Genomic DNA, 11982 nt, shown 5'->3' on the forward strand with positions numbered 1-11982 from the left:
CGACACCGCAATCCTCCTAACTCAACTTAATAACAGTCTAATTCTTTCTTAGCCAAAGCTAAACCGAAAATTGTCAATCCCATAATCGATATAGAAAACAACTCCAAATTCTCATTTCCAAACTAAATTTCCAATTCCCACCAAACTTTCCGAGCATCCAAACAGAGGATAGCCAAAAAACCCAACACACGCAAATTTCAATTCATGATCTGATTGCCTCATCTGGGTATTGAATCAAACATCACATATCCACACGCAAATTGCAATCATATGAGAAATTGGTATCTCTTTAACAATGTAATATTTGAACTCCAATTATCGAAGTCCAACTAACAAATACACTAATATCTGTACACAAATAAAATAACCTAATAATTTAGCAAGAATGAAAAGGAAATAATATGAACAGAAAGAGATGTATAAAACCCAACCCCCGGCATGAAACTAAATCCCACACCTACTCAAAAGACACAAAGCAGAAAATTACTCAGTTTCAAAATCCAAATTAGAAAATAAAACCTCACAGTTTCTCTCGCTCACCTTGTCATCCCACATATCTTCTCTTCATATTCTGATAAAAGACCTCTCTTCAAGTCTGGTCTCAAATAGTTGGTCCATCTCAACCTGCAACTTTTCCATAGCTTAATAATCCTGCAATTCAAACCAACCCACCACATCTATAATCAGTGAACTGTTTACATTAAAACATATGAAATTACAACCCATTTGATAGAAAGATTTTGTTGTTTTAACAGAAACACTGAAAAATGAACATTTCACAACGAGTAACTAATTTCTCATTATTTAAAAATTTGTTTCTCATTATTTAAAAATCAGTCATCAAATTTCATAAATAATTAAACCCAAAAGAATGCAAAAAATTGGAACCTTTGGGCTTGGAGAGTGAGCAAGACGGCTAGCAAGCAGGGTGGATTGAACCCAGCAGAGAACACAGAGCAGAGCAGCAACAGGCCCAACTTTCTTATCCAAGCACACATACAGCCCAGCATACATCGCAGTGAAAGCAAACCCTAAATTCAAACAGAACCCATTTGGGAAACTGTAGAGAGAAGGTTCACAATATTAATCAAACTAAAATGCAAGAAAAGCAAAATCAACAACCCATATCAAAATAATATAAAAAGATCCCAACAAACCAACCAAACAATTAACATATCGGTTCGCAATCTATAAATAGGCTAATACGCTTAATCAAATCTAGCCGTTCGCATGTGTCAACAACCTTGTTCTTTGAAAGTTTTACCCCCATGTTCCTTGTTATATGCAAAAAAACAATTAAAGATGAACTCTCTCCCTCTCCCCCGATCCCCTCTTTTCGTCCCTCCAAAGTCCAAACCCTGTTTTTCTCTCTCTAATATCCCTCCTGGGGATATTTTGGATGTTCACTTTGACATGAAGCTCAAATAAAAGAAAGTAACCAGGAGGCTAGGAAGTCAAGGGATCTCATAAATTCTACATGCTTTTGCATATCAAGCAGATTCTGTAGTTTCAATACCAAGGAAAAAGAAAATCGAAGAATTATTAACCTGCTTCCCAAGAGTCAGGATGAAATTAGGATCGCTTGTCATCATATCTTGAACGGCTAAATTTGTGCCTCTAATCACCTTAACCTTCAATAAACCAATAAATTCTACCATGCCTTCCTGCTGCATATTTCAAGTATGGAAAAAAGCTATATTCCACTCACACAACGTATATGAACGTTTACTTTAATACTCAAACTACAAAATTGAAAGGCAGACAAAAGGTGTGACAATATTTACCGATTTCTATGAAGAATTTGAACGGAAACTATCGATAATCTTTCGAGAAAAACTATTCAATTGGAGAGTGCTCTGGAGAGAGTTCTTTCTAGAAGGACCTGAGTTAATCCGCAAGCTAGGTTTCAGAAACTCTTGGAGCTCATATCATTGCATCAATTTCATCATCAGACCATTCATCCAAGGTCACTGACAAAACCTGAACATTTTAAATTCATGTTGTTTAAGACAAATATATAATTGTAATAATGCATACGACTGGAGACTTCACATCAGCATATAGAAATCATAAAATAATAATGAATATTGATCAATTAAGCAACATTTGACAGATCACCGAGCAAGCCTGAAATAGTTCTACCATGCCCCCAGAGAGTCCAATAGAACCAAAAGCAAGCATGGTTTGGCTATAAAAAGATTATGTTTCAAAAGGATAAAAGATTGTTACAGAAAGTTAATGTTATTTGGACCGAAAGATGTTTAAGCTTTTTGAAAGAATTTTTACATGAAGAGGAGAAATTGGGTGAATCAAGCTCTTGGAACTCTTCAAACCACTTTCTGAATAGCATGACCTGCAGTGATTGTGTAAGAAAAGTTAGTAAAAGATAGTGTAAGAGTATTATAATTTATATACAAAATTATACTATTGGAACCACTTTATAGAAAGTTGGTAGTCTTCTGATATTCACTTGTAGTTTCAAACCCAATAAAAGAATGCAAAACAGAATATATATACACAGAAAACTAAAAAAACTGAAATATGTGAAGATACTAAAAACCAAAAAAGGTTTGAATTCCTTTGTTTCAAAATGAAGGAAAATCTAACTGGCTTCTTTGGTTGTTACAACTAAAAGATTTTAGTATTATTAAACAATACTTATTGAGGAAGATGAAAAAGAAGGAAAAAAAAAATCTGTTACGTAAATTGGTTTGTGAAACATAGACAGATTTCTATAGTTGGAGGATTTAAAAGACCAGGTTGAACGATAAAACAAAAAATATGTAGGGGTAGACAGGCAATGAGTTCATATGTATCTCATCTTTATATAAACTGAAGCAATTTTATGCAAAGAGTTCAGCCTCTCACTTTCATCAGCATAATCAAGGCTCAATCTGGTGCAATTTTAGTAAATGCAAACACCAGTACCAACGAAAGAAAAGAAAAGAAATAAAGAACAAAGAAATTCAAGTTAAAATTATACAATAATTTATAGATAAATAGAGAATGCAGGAATTAAAATTAGCAAAAATCTATGGACAAACATCAGTTAAACTACTGTAACAACATACTACCACAGTGAATATGGAAATTCATGCACCATCTGACAAAACCATTTGAACTGTTCAGTTTAGTAAGAAAAATAGGGATTTTTGAAAATCAAAATCGGTATAGATTGGTAACTTACTCCTGAGTTTCTCCAGAGTGATACCTTCAGACTTGGAACAGCTCACAAATTTATAGGTTCTCAACATCTCACACAACCATCTCTTAGGGAAAATCCCTACAACAAATCAAAAAATGGTCAGAGTGGATACCCATGACTTTTCTTATAACAACCTGATAGGTCCAAACCCAAACTGTCTCATTTTCCTCAAAGATATTCCAATTTCTCAAAATCTTGAATCTAACTACATTTCCCCACGCCAAATGGGCACATATGAGAAACCAAAAAAGAGCCATAAGGGGGAAGAAGATAGAAAAAAGAAACAAAAGAAAGGTACTGTTCGACTCCTACAGTAATGATTTACCTTTTGTTTTGGCAAAAGTTTTCCATTTTGTTGGAGGTTTAGGCACTGGCAGCTGTAGAAAACAAAAGGATATGTGGCAGTCAAACTTTTATGCTAAGAATACATTAGCAACTCTTAAATCGATTACAGAGAAAAAAAAAAAAAAAAAAAACCCGAGCAGCATCAACAGCCTTTTTGCATACATTAACATTTTTGTCAACCAATTTATATGATAGGAACCGTAAATTGGTAGTATGACAAAAGGGGATCACCAAAAATCTTGACAATTACCTGAAACTACCATTCCACCTCTTTTCAATGGTGAAGCATACATGTATTCACTATCAAATGCTTATATACATGATTGAACCTATCCAAAAAAAAGTAGTTGGAAAATCGTAAACTAAGAGGAATGACTTACATGCTTCTGTCTCCGTACTACATGCAATGAATGTATAGCTTGGATACCAGACTTGCTCCTAGCTCAAGCTGTTTCCAAAGAAGGAAAATTTAACATTATTTTACAATAAATTGCAGAGGTGCCTTGCACAGCTCTCCATGCTGCAGAAGAAAATAGAAACAGTGAACCAATGATGCTTGATGATAAAATCGTGGGACAAAATCAAAAGGTAATATCTAGAGAACCTGTGGTGACACTATTGATCTATAGTGTGCAGACTGAATTGAACTTCAATTCTTATCAATCACAAACAAAAATCTTTTAAACGACAACCATACAGGAAATGCAGCTGGTACATCACATACAACTACACATGCATGAATATTCACTCAGTACCCGCATCCAAAACTGTACATGCATGAATATTTTTCCATTCCAGCTAGTACATCACAGACAACCATACAGGAAATACAGAGATGAAAAAAGAAAGCTGATTCCAGTAGATCATGCACTGATTTGTGCGTAAGACAACTTCAAAACACTAACCGCAATGATGCAAAACAAAAAAGTACTACTGCACACCACAGATTGGCCAAAAAGAAACACATAAGATCAGGAGAATTTGCATCTGCCAAAAACATTGACATCCTGATAAAACAAAACATACAAATAGAATTAATATTACCAGCCGAATCAAGATTACAAACCACATACATTAGCAATATCATTTATGACCAAAATGAAGTTGGTTTTTAGTTTACAAAAGTTCCACCAGGAGAACTTAAGCATGATATAGAAAGACAGAACATGCCATTTGGTTTTTCCCAAACCAACAAAAAGGCCAAATATAAGATAATGGAACCAATTTAAAACACTAAATCGCTCTCCCAATAAAGGAGAACATAAGCATGACATGGAAAGATCCAAAGGCTAATTTAATTTGGTTTCTTCAAAACCAGCGAAAATGACCCTTAAATCAGATTGAATTCAACAAAATCCTAACACAATGAAGCTCCATTTAAAAACCCATCACTAACAAAAATTATCTTTAGGTAAACTGGGTATGAATGAAGCTACTAACCTTCGCCGGACATGTCGTGTTCAAAAGTGGAAGAATTTGAGATGCGATTAGGGTGGAAAATGAGCAGTGCTGCAGAGATAGAAAGCAAAACCAAATTAATCGAAAAAAGATCTTCCAATTTTGAGTACTACTAAAGTTCACTGTTTTAATAAACATTCTTGCTTTTACTATGTTTGTTAATATTAATATTAAAAGATGATTCAAGTTAAAACCTGCAATATAACTATTTGTTTAATTAGAACATGAATCAAAGCTAACTGTTGCGATTCATGTTTGGATACTTCACCTTGGTGAAGGTCCCTTCACCGATCGTCCTCCCAACCTCATACTTTCCCACTTTCCTCACCACCATCTCCCAACCTCGTACTCATCATTCATGTTATGTGAAAAGCTCATTGTAACTTCTGTAGTAAGTCAAAAAAAAAATAAAAAAAATAATATTAGACAAAAAAGTTCGTGAGAATAAAAAAGAACCAATTGGAGAGATGAATAACCATTCTAACCAATCGGGAAAAGATACTTTTAAATCCAAGAAATAAAAAACTCGAGAGAAATTTGAAAAGAAAAAAAAAGAAAGAAGAGAACATTATTTCAATCATTTTCCAGTCTTTCAATTGAGAAAAATATTACTAAAAATCGCAACTTTCTCATAAAACTACAACTATTTTACAAATTTCATCACCTAGCACAGCAAAGACACCATAATTTTTTTTATTTGAAAATTCCCACAGATTCAACTTTCACACTGTAGAAAACACAACTTTCACAGTATTAAAAAAATATTCTTACAGAAAAGGCTCAAATGAAAAAATCGAAATTTTTTAACTTGAGTGTGCTTCTAGGTTATGGAGAACTTCGGGAAGTACTTCCAAGTGTTTCTCAAGTTGTTTTTAATAAAAATATAAACTTGTTCATAATAAAAGCACTTCTAGCAAAAGTGTTTCCTAGAGAAACAGTTTTCCAAACGGGCTCCAAACAACAATATGAGAGAGAGAGAGAGAGAAGCAAATTCAGGAGGAGTTTTGAGAGAAGGCTCAGGGTACTTTTCCTCAATGATCCCAACCATGACATTAGAATCTGCCACCCATGATCTACAAAGAACAAAAACACATTTGTTAACTATGAAACGAAAACAAAAGAAATGAGAATCAAATTGTGAACTCTTGGGCGCTTGCTTACCAAAGCAAAAACCACAAATTTCTCAACAAAGAAGATAGATACTGAGTACTAACCTTAAAAAGCCTGAATTCAAACCGAGGATTGATCTCCTTCAGCTCAATGGATCTAGGACCTCCAGGCTTCTCATAAGCATGGTGCCTGTAGGTTCTCAAATTGTTAATGGAAATGGAAACACAAAGGAAAACAGTTATTCATATCTAATGACCAAATAAAACAGTTGCATAATATATGTTCTGACCAACTAAAAGTAGGCCGACTTGGTACCATTCAAGAAAGCCCTATCCACATTCACCACGTCTGCATATAGTAGCATTTATGGGAAGTGTGAAAATCATTGTTAACACATCATATATCAACAACGATCCTTATAGAGATGTGACAACATACCAACCTAAAAGAAATGTAGTCAGATTGATTGCCGAAAGTGATTATCCATTTCGTATCCAGCTTTAGCACTGGAAAGAGATGCTTAAAAATATTTGTTGCCCTCTCACCCAACTACAAACAATCAAGAAAAGAAAATCATATTCAATAGAACAGTAACTACACACGCCAACTCAAAAAGATGTACTGATGCAGTGATATGAGTGTACATAAGATTAAGATGTAGCAGGATTGGATGGATCAGAATTAGTAAGAATAGTAACCGGGGAGGGAGAGAGAGAGAGAGAGAGAGAGAGAGAGAGAGAGAATTATATCACCATCAAGGTAGGTTATCAATACCTCAATATATGTTCATAGATAGAACAATTATATTGAAATTCCTAGCATGGTTTTCATAGTCAGTGGGCATGTCATATACTGGAGAAAAATCTTTGGAGAATAACTATAATCAATCATCCTCATCCCTGAACCATTATAAACTATCTATAATTGGATCAATGGGGTCTGATCAATCTTGGCATAATGTACGGAGTAAAGTAACCAATCAAGAAGCTGGAATATTTAATTGAGATATAATACCTTGGTTGTGAAACTGTCAAGTATCAGATGTAGATAAACCTGCATTCACGTGGCTTCCCTTTCCCCAGCCAAAACCATAGAGCATTATGCTCATCCTCTGCAATTAAAATACAAAAAAAAAGAAAAAAATCAAAATCAAAATCAAAATGATAGCAATTCAAAATTTAGAAGAATCATTTTTTTTAAATGAGCAAGCATAGATTTGCACATACAAAGAGGAGAGAAACAATGAAGATAGGAATACCCGCTGCCAATGAGGAGGTCGAAGGATCTAAAGCTACAAACAAAACCCCCTAAACCAGAATAATAAAATTTGAACCAAAAACAAATTTATAAATCCAAATTTACACTCCTAAGCACTATTTTCCAGTCATAAGACCATCTGGTTTATAGTCTTCGAGAAGAAGATCTGAACAATTTTTTACAGGGTTGGTCGTTTTCAGCAAGAAAGATAGAGAAGTCGAGATCGGAGAGCGAGGAAAGGCCAGGTTTGAGAGCAACAAAAGGGTTTGTGAGAGAAATCGGTATGGAAAGAAGAGTCCAGAATTTCTAGAACTACATCAACACCTGTAGAAGCACACAGACAGTGACCTAGGAATTGAAAGAAACGCTTACATTTGAATCGAAGGGAAGCAAGAACCCTAGGACCAGAATTCCGTACCCACCAGCACATACCTCCCACCCCATTTCTCTGCACACGGGTTCCCCCCAACCCTACCCCGACATTTCTCCACATCTCTCTGTCCGTGCAACGATTCCCCAAATCAAAGGTGAATCGTGCACCCACCCTAGTCTCTCTACTCCTATATCCCTCCCTCGAATCATTCTCTACACCCAAACCCCTCTCTGGAAGACCCACTCTCTGTGACCCCTCTGGAAATACCTCAGTAAGAAAATCAAGATGCATCCAAAACACATACAGTCAAACTGGAATGCGCAGGGAGAAGCGGAAGACGAAAAAGAAGATGGAGAGGGGGTAGTCGATAGCTTACCCGATACTGGTCGTGGTCGGAGTTGACAGAAATCAACGAAGCCTGTGCGATTTCATCGTTGTGAGCTGTGAGAGAGAATACGATGGTCGACTCTTCCAAGTCGGAAAACAAAAAAATTAACAATAAACTAACAGAAACAAATTACAAAAGAGGAAACAATCAAATTAGCTCAACAAAAATCCTTGCTTATTCCATGAGTGATGATTCTATGGGTTCTGAAGGGGAAGGTTTTTTTATTTGAGATGGAGGATGTTCGATCTGGGGATTTTGGGTGAGCAGATTGAAACTGAAGGAGAGAGAAAGAGAGTGATGAAGAGAATGGGATCTGAGGGAGAGAGAAAGAGGGGAGGAAGAGAACGGTAAAGTGACGATCGCACCCTGCCTTTCCACGATCATCAACACGCGGGCATCATGATCAACGGCGGAGAGAGTCAGTGGCAGCCTTGTAAATAAAATGAAATTCGGCCCAAATCACTGTTCATTTGAATAGTGCCAATTTCAAAGCCTTCTTTAGACTACAGTAATAATATTCGTGATGCTTTGCACCGGAAGAAAATTGAACCCACATAGATGACACATTTGAGACAAGCGATGCAATAGCACATGCCTTCTGGATGCCATCAGGGTGCACTCTGAAATTTGAGGACACCTTGGAGCAAGGAAAACATGCTCTCAGACCAACTAACGAATCACAATTTAGTAACAGGGAAATCGAGCGAAATACCCTGAGTTAGAATTAGCAATCTAGGAAAACCTCAAAGTTTATTGATTGAATACTAAGAAAGATTACAAAATTCAACTCTACAAGTTGGCTTAAATAGAAAAAATTTCTAATTCGTGTTGGAGCAATATTAGAAAATATGAAAAATAACAATATAATTCCAATGATAATAATCATAAAGAAATTCACAACATCAATTATATATGAGATTAATATAAACTACTAGAGTGAAAGTTAGAATAACTGACAAACTTGGAGATTGAGGCTTGCATAAATGCAATGTCCTAAAGATAGAATTTCGCCCCTACTCTTGTGCTTGTAGTTCAATAGGCGTCCATCTCCTAGGATTCAACAATCTATAATCCGAAGTCAAAGCACTTCAATCTTCGGACTCTGGCGAACTTTATATATTCCGTACTCTCAAGACACGACTCGGAATTTGACACACGAATCATTTGAGAAACAAAGTTTCTCAAGAGAGTAACAATTAACTCTATTTTTCTATATATAATACCAATGGGTTCATGGGTTTATATAGAATTCAACTTCTATTTATTAAAGAGATGTAACTTTTCATCTATAAGTATACACCACTTATCAAGGGAATACACCTAAACAACATAACCTTTCTAAGAAATTGGTTAACACTATTTTTCATTCAATTATTAAAATTATATATTACAATATTTCATATTATAATATATAATTTCCAACAATCCCCCACATGAATGAAAAATTAGGAAGAATTTGAGAGTACAGGCGGACAAGAGATGCATCGGGAGAGGTGTCTTTTGGACTTGAACCTACCCTAGTGAATACTTATCGGATTTACTTGGTGACGCAGTGAATATAAAATCTTGAACTGTTCACCGTAGCAGTAAACCGAGACAATAAGCAACACACATCACTAATCCTAATATATTTTGGTTCATACAGTTGTGTTCATTTTGGTCCTGAACAAATCCCGGATTCATGAGAGCTTTAGAGAATTTAGCCATCTCATTCTCATAGAAGCGACCCATTTCTACTCTCACATAGGTGACCACTGATTAAGAATAGTCTGCTCTATTCCTCTTATTTATAAGATATCACTGTCATTAAATATAAATATAAACCCTAAAACTTCTGCAGACAACACACTTCTTCCATCATAGGAATGAGGTATATAGTGTGTTAACTTCTTTGAATCATGCCCAACCAGTTTGCCTATTGAACTTAGACCATGGGATCTCCAATCAACTAAGTTAGGTTTCCGCCCGGCTGATTCATTAGTTATGTTGGCTTTAGCCTCATTCCCCTCGATGATCAACTTACTCTCTAGTCAAACCTTTAATATTTGGTACCATTTAGGTTGACTATCTTTAATGGTGTGCACAATCCATCTTATGAAATTATATTTCATACGAGAGTAGTTGTTTGACATTATTTGAAATGTCAAGTCCTCAAAATTATATTAGGACTTAATTACTAAGTAATTTGCTAACACTAAGCACTTGGGTAAACTCCCCCACATTTAAGTTATTTGTAAGAAGATCTCTAATCTTGTCATACCTTAAACAAGTACTCATTACAAGACATGACATCTTAAATGTCGTTCAATTAGCAAATTACTTTTAACCAACCCCCACAATTCTTTCATAATTGTAGTTTCTTTTAATGCTATCATTAAATCGATCACATTTTCCACTTTAAGTAATGAACAACTAAGATAGACTTTATCTATCTTTTTAGGCATTCACGCTTCACTAAGCTGTTACAGGAAAAGCTTTTAAAGGCTTTCACACTTTATCATCTGAGTTTTTAAATTATCGTGGGACTAGAATCCCCGCCAAAGAATGTTGATCTTAAATTTCATTTGACTCTTCCTCGCTATGACTAGTAACAAGAGAAAGCAAAACTCTTATCATTGCAAGGTATTCCCAAACTTCCAATGTCTAATTCTTCTCAAGGGAATTGGCTTTGGTTTCATACATGACTAACATGAAAATATCCAAGCCCACGCTTGCTTATTATAAAGCCATATTGGGTCTAATGCATTTTGCAAAATGCTCCCACATTTTTAGTGTCTTGTCATTTCTTTCAAAAAGACCTCCACACTTTTAATCCAGTCATCGTCTTTTCAAGATGATAATAACTCATCTAAAATGAGTTCAAAGATTTAATTTGAATACAGTATCTTCTTTTGTTATCACAAAAGCTTTCTTACCATGAGTAACCATTGATAAAACACACTCATTGGAGTAAATGGGAGTAAATGTTTATGAGAATTGATATGGCTAAATTCTCTAAAGCTCTTACGAAATCCGGGATCTGTTCAGGGCCAAAATGAACACAACCGTATGAATTGACGTGTGGCAGCCATGATATGTGTGTAGCATATTGTCTCGGTTTACTACTGCGGTGAACAGTTCAAGATCTTCCACATCCACTGCGTCACCAAGTAAGCCCGATATGTTTTCACTAGGGTAAGTTCAAGTCCAAAAGACACTTCACCCGATGCATATCATGTCTATTCTCTCTCAGTTTTAGGCAGCCTAATCATCCATTTGCATTTACATTTGCATTCAAATGTGGGGTAATTGTTGGAGTTTGAATGAAATTTCAACTCAAATGTGGGGTATTGTTGGAAATTTGAGTAGTTTGAGTAAAAATTTCTTTGTCCCACATTGGTCATTCCCAAAAGATTTTATCACTTTATAAGGCTTTGTCCTTTATAGAAAGTGATTGGAGTAATAGGCCTGGAGACTAAAATTGGGCTCACCTTTGGGGTTGGGCTTTGGGGTGTACTAATTAATTGGTAATTAATATATATAATTAATTATAATTAATATATATTTAATTGTCAAAAGATGGGTCTTGGGCCTTGGGGCTCTAATAATTAAATTAATTAATTATTTTAGGAATTAATTAATTATTTTTAATTTCGAATTTAAATTAATTAATTAGTTATTTTTACCAACAAACTCATCTTTTCAGATGAAGTCTGAAGTGTGAAAACGCAGAAGCAAAAAACACCATTTTCAGCAGATGTCTCCCAACAGATGCATCCCTTCCTCATACCTATTGCGAATATGTATAATCACATTATATAATCATCCATCTGCATGGCATTTAGAACACAGAAAAATCATAAATCT

The 11982-nt window shown here is 35.2% G+C and overlaps 1 protein-coding gene across 7 annotated transcripts; it reads right to left on the bottom strand.

Moving 5' to 3' along the window:
• Window positions 1-523: 523 nt before the first annotated feature.
• On the bottom strand, window positions 524-8643 carry LOC126585343 (uncharacterized). Of its 7 annotated transcripts, none has more exons than XR_007610449.1 (14): window positions 8125-8643; window positions 7133-7229; window positions 6223-6307; window positions 6034-6081; window positions 5277-5394; window positions 4991-5059; window positions 3931-4070; window positions 3531-3582; window positions 3188-3283; window positions 2287-2353; window positions 1785-1980; window positions 1548-1667; window positions 889-1060; window positions 524-651 (listed from the first exon to the last, which is right to left on the bottom strand). XR_007610449.1 is itself a non-coding variant. In XM_050249758.1 (5 exons), the coding sequence occupies exons 2-5, from the start codon at window positions 7175-7177 to the stop codon at window positions 6061-6063; spliced, it is 258 nt and encodes an 85-aa protein (XP_050105715.1). In that variant the 5' UTR covers window positions 7178-7229; window positions 8125-8643; the 3' UTR covers window positions 6047-6060. The 7 variants fall into 7 exon arrangements, 1 of the variants encoding a protein (XP_050105715.1); XR_007610448.1 differs by lacking the exons at window positions 7133-7229; window positions 8125-8643 and adding exons at window positions 6408-6466; window positions 6561-6671; XR_007610450.1 differs by lacking the exons at window positions 6034-6081; window positions 6223-6307; window positions 8125-8643 and adding an exon at window positions 6561-6667 and having other exon boundaries at window positions 7133-7169.
• Window positions 8644-11982: the final 3339 nt, after the last annotated feature.

The sequence above is a fragment of the Malus sylvestris genome, chromosome 10, assembly GCF_916048215.2.
Source record: "Malus sylvestris chromosome 10, drMalSylv7.2, whole genome shotgun sequence".
Lineage (NCBI taxonomy): Eukaryota > Viridiplantae > Streptophyta > Magnoliopsida > Rosales > Rosaceae > Malus > Malus sylvestris.

Coding starts and splice junctions, on each gene's coding strand:
- LOC126585343 (XM_050249758.1), bottom strand. CDS start 7,177: ATGCAGGTTTATCTACATCTGATACTTGACAGTTTCACAACCAAG. Junction 6,668..7,132: donor TTGACAGTTTCACAACCAAG/GTATTATATCTC, acceptor GATTGTTTGTAG/TTGGGTGAGAGGGCAACAAA. Junction 6,082..6,222: donor TTGAATTCAGGCTTTTTAAG/GTTAGTACTCAG, acceptor TGTTCTTTGTAG/ATCATGGGTGGCAGATTCTA.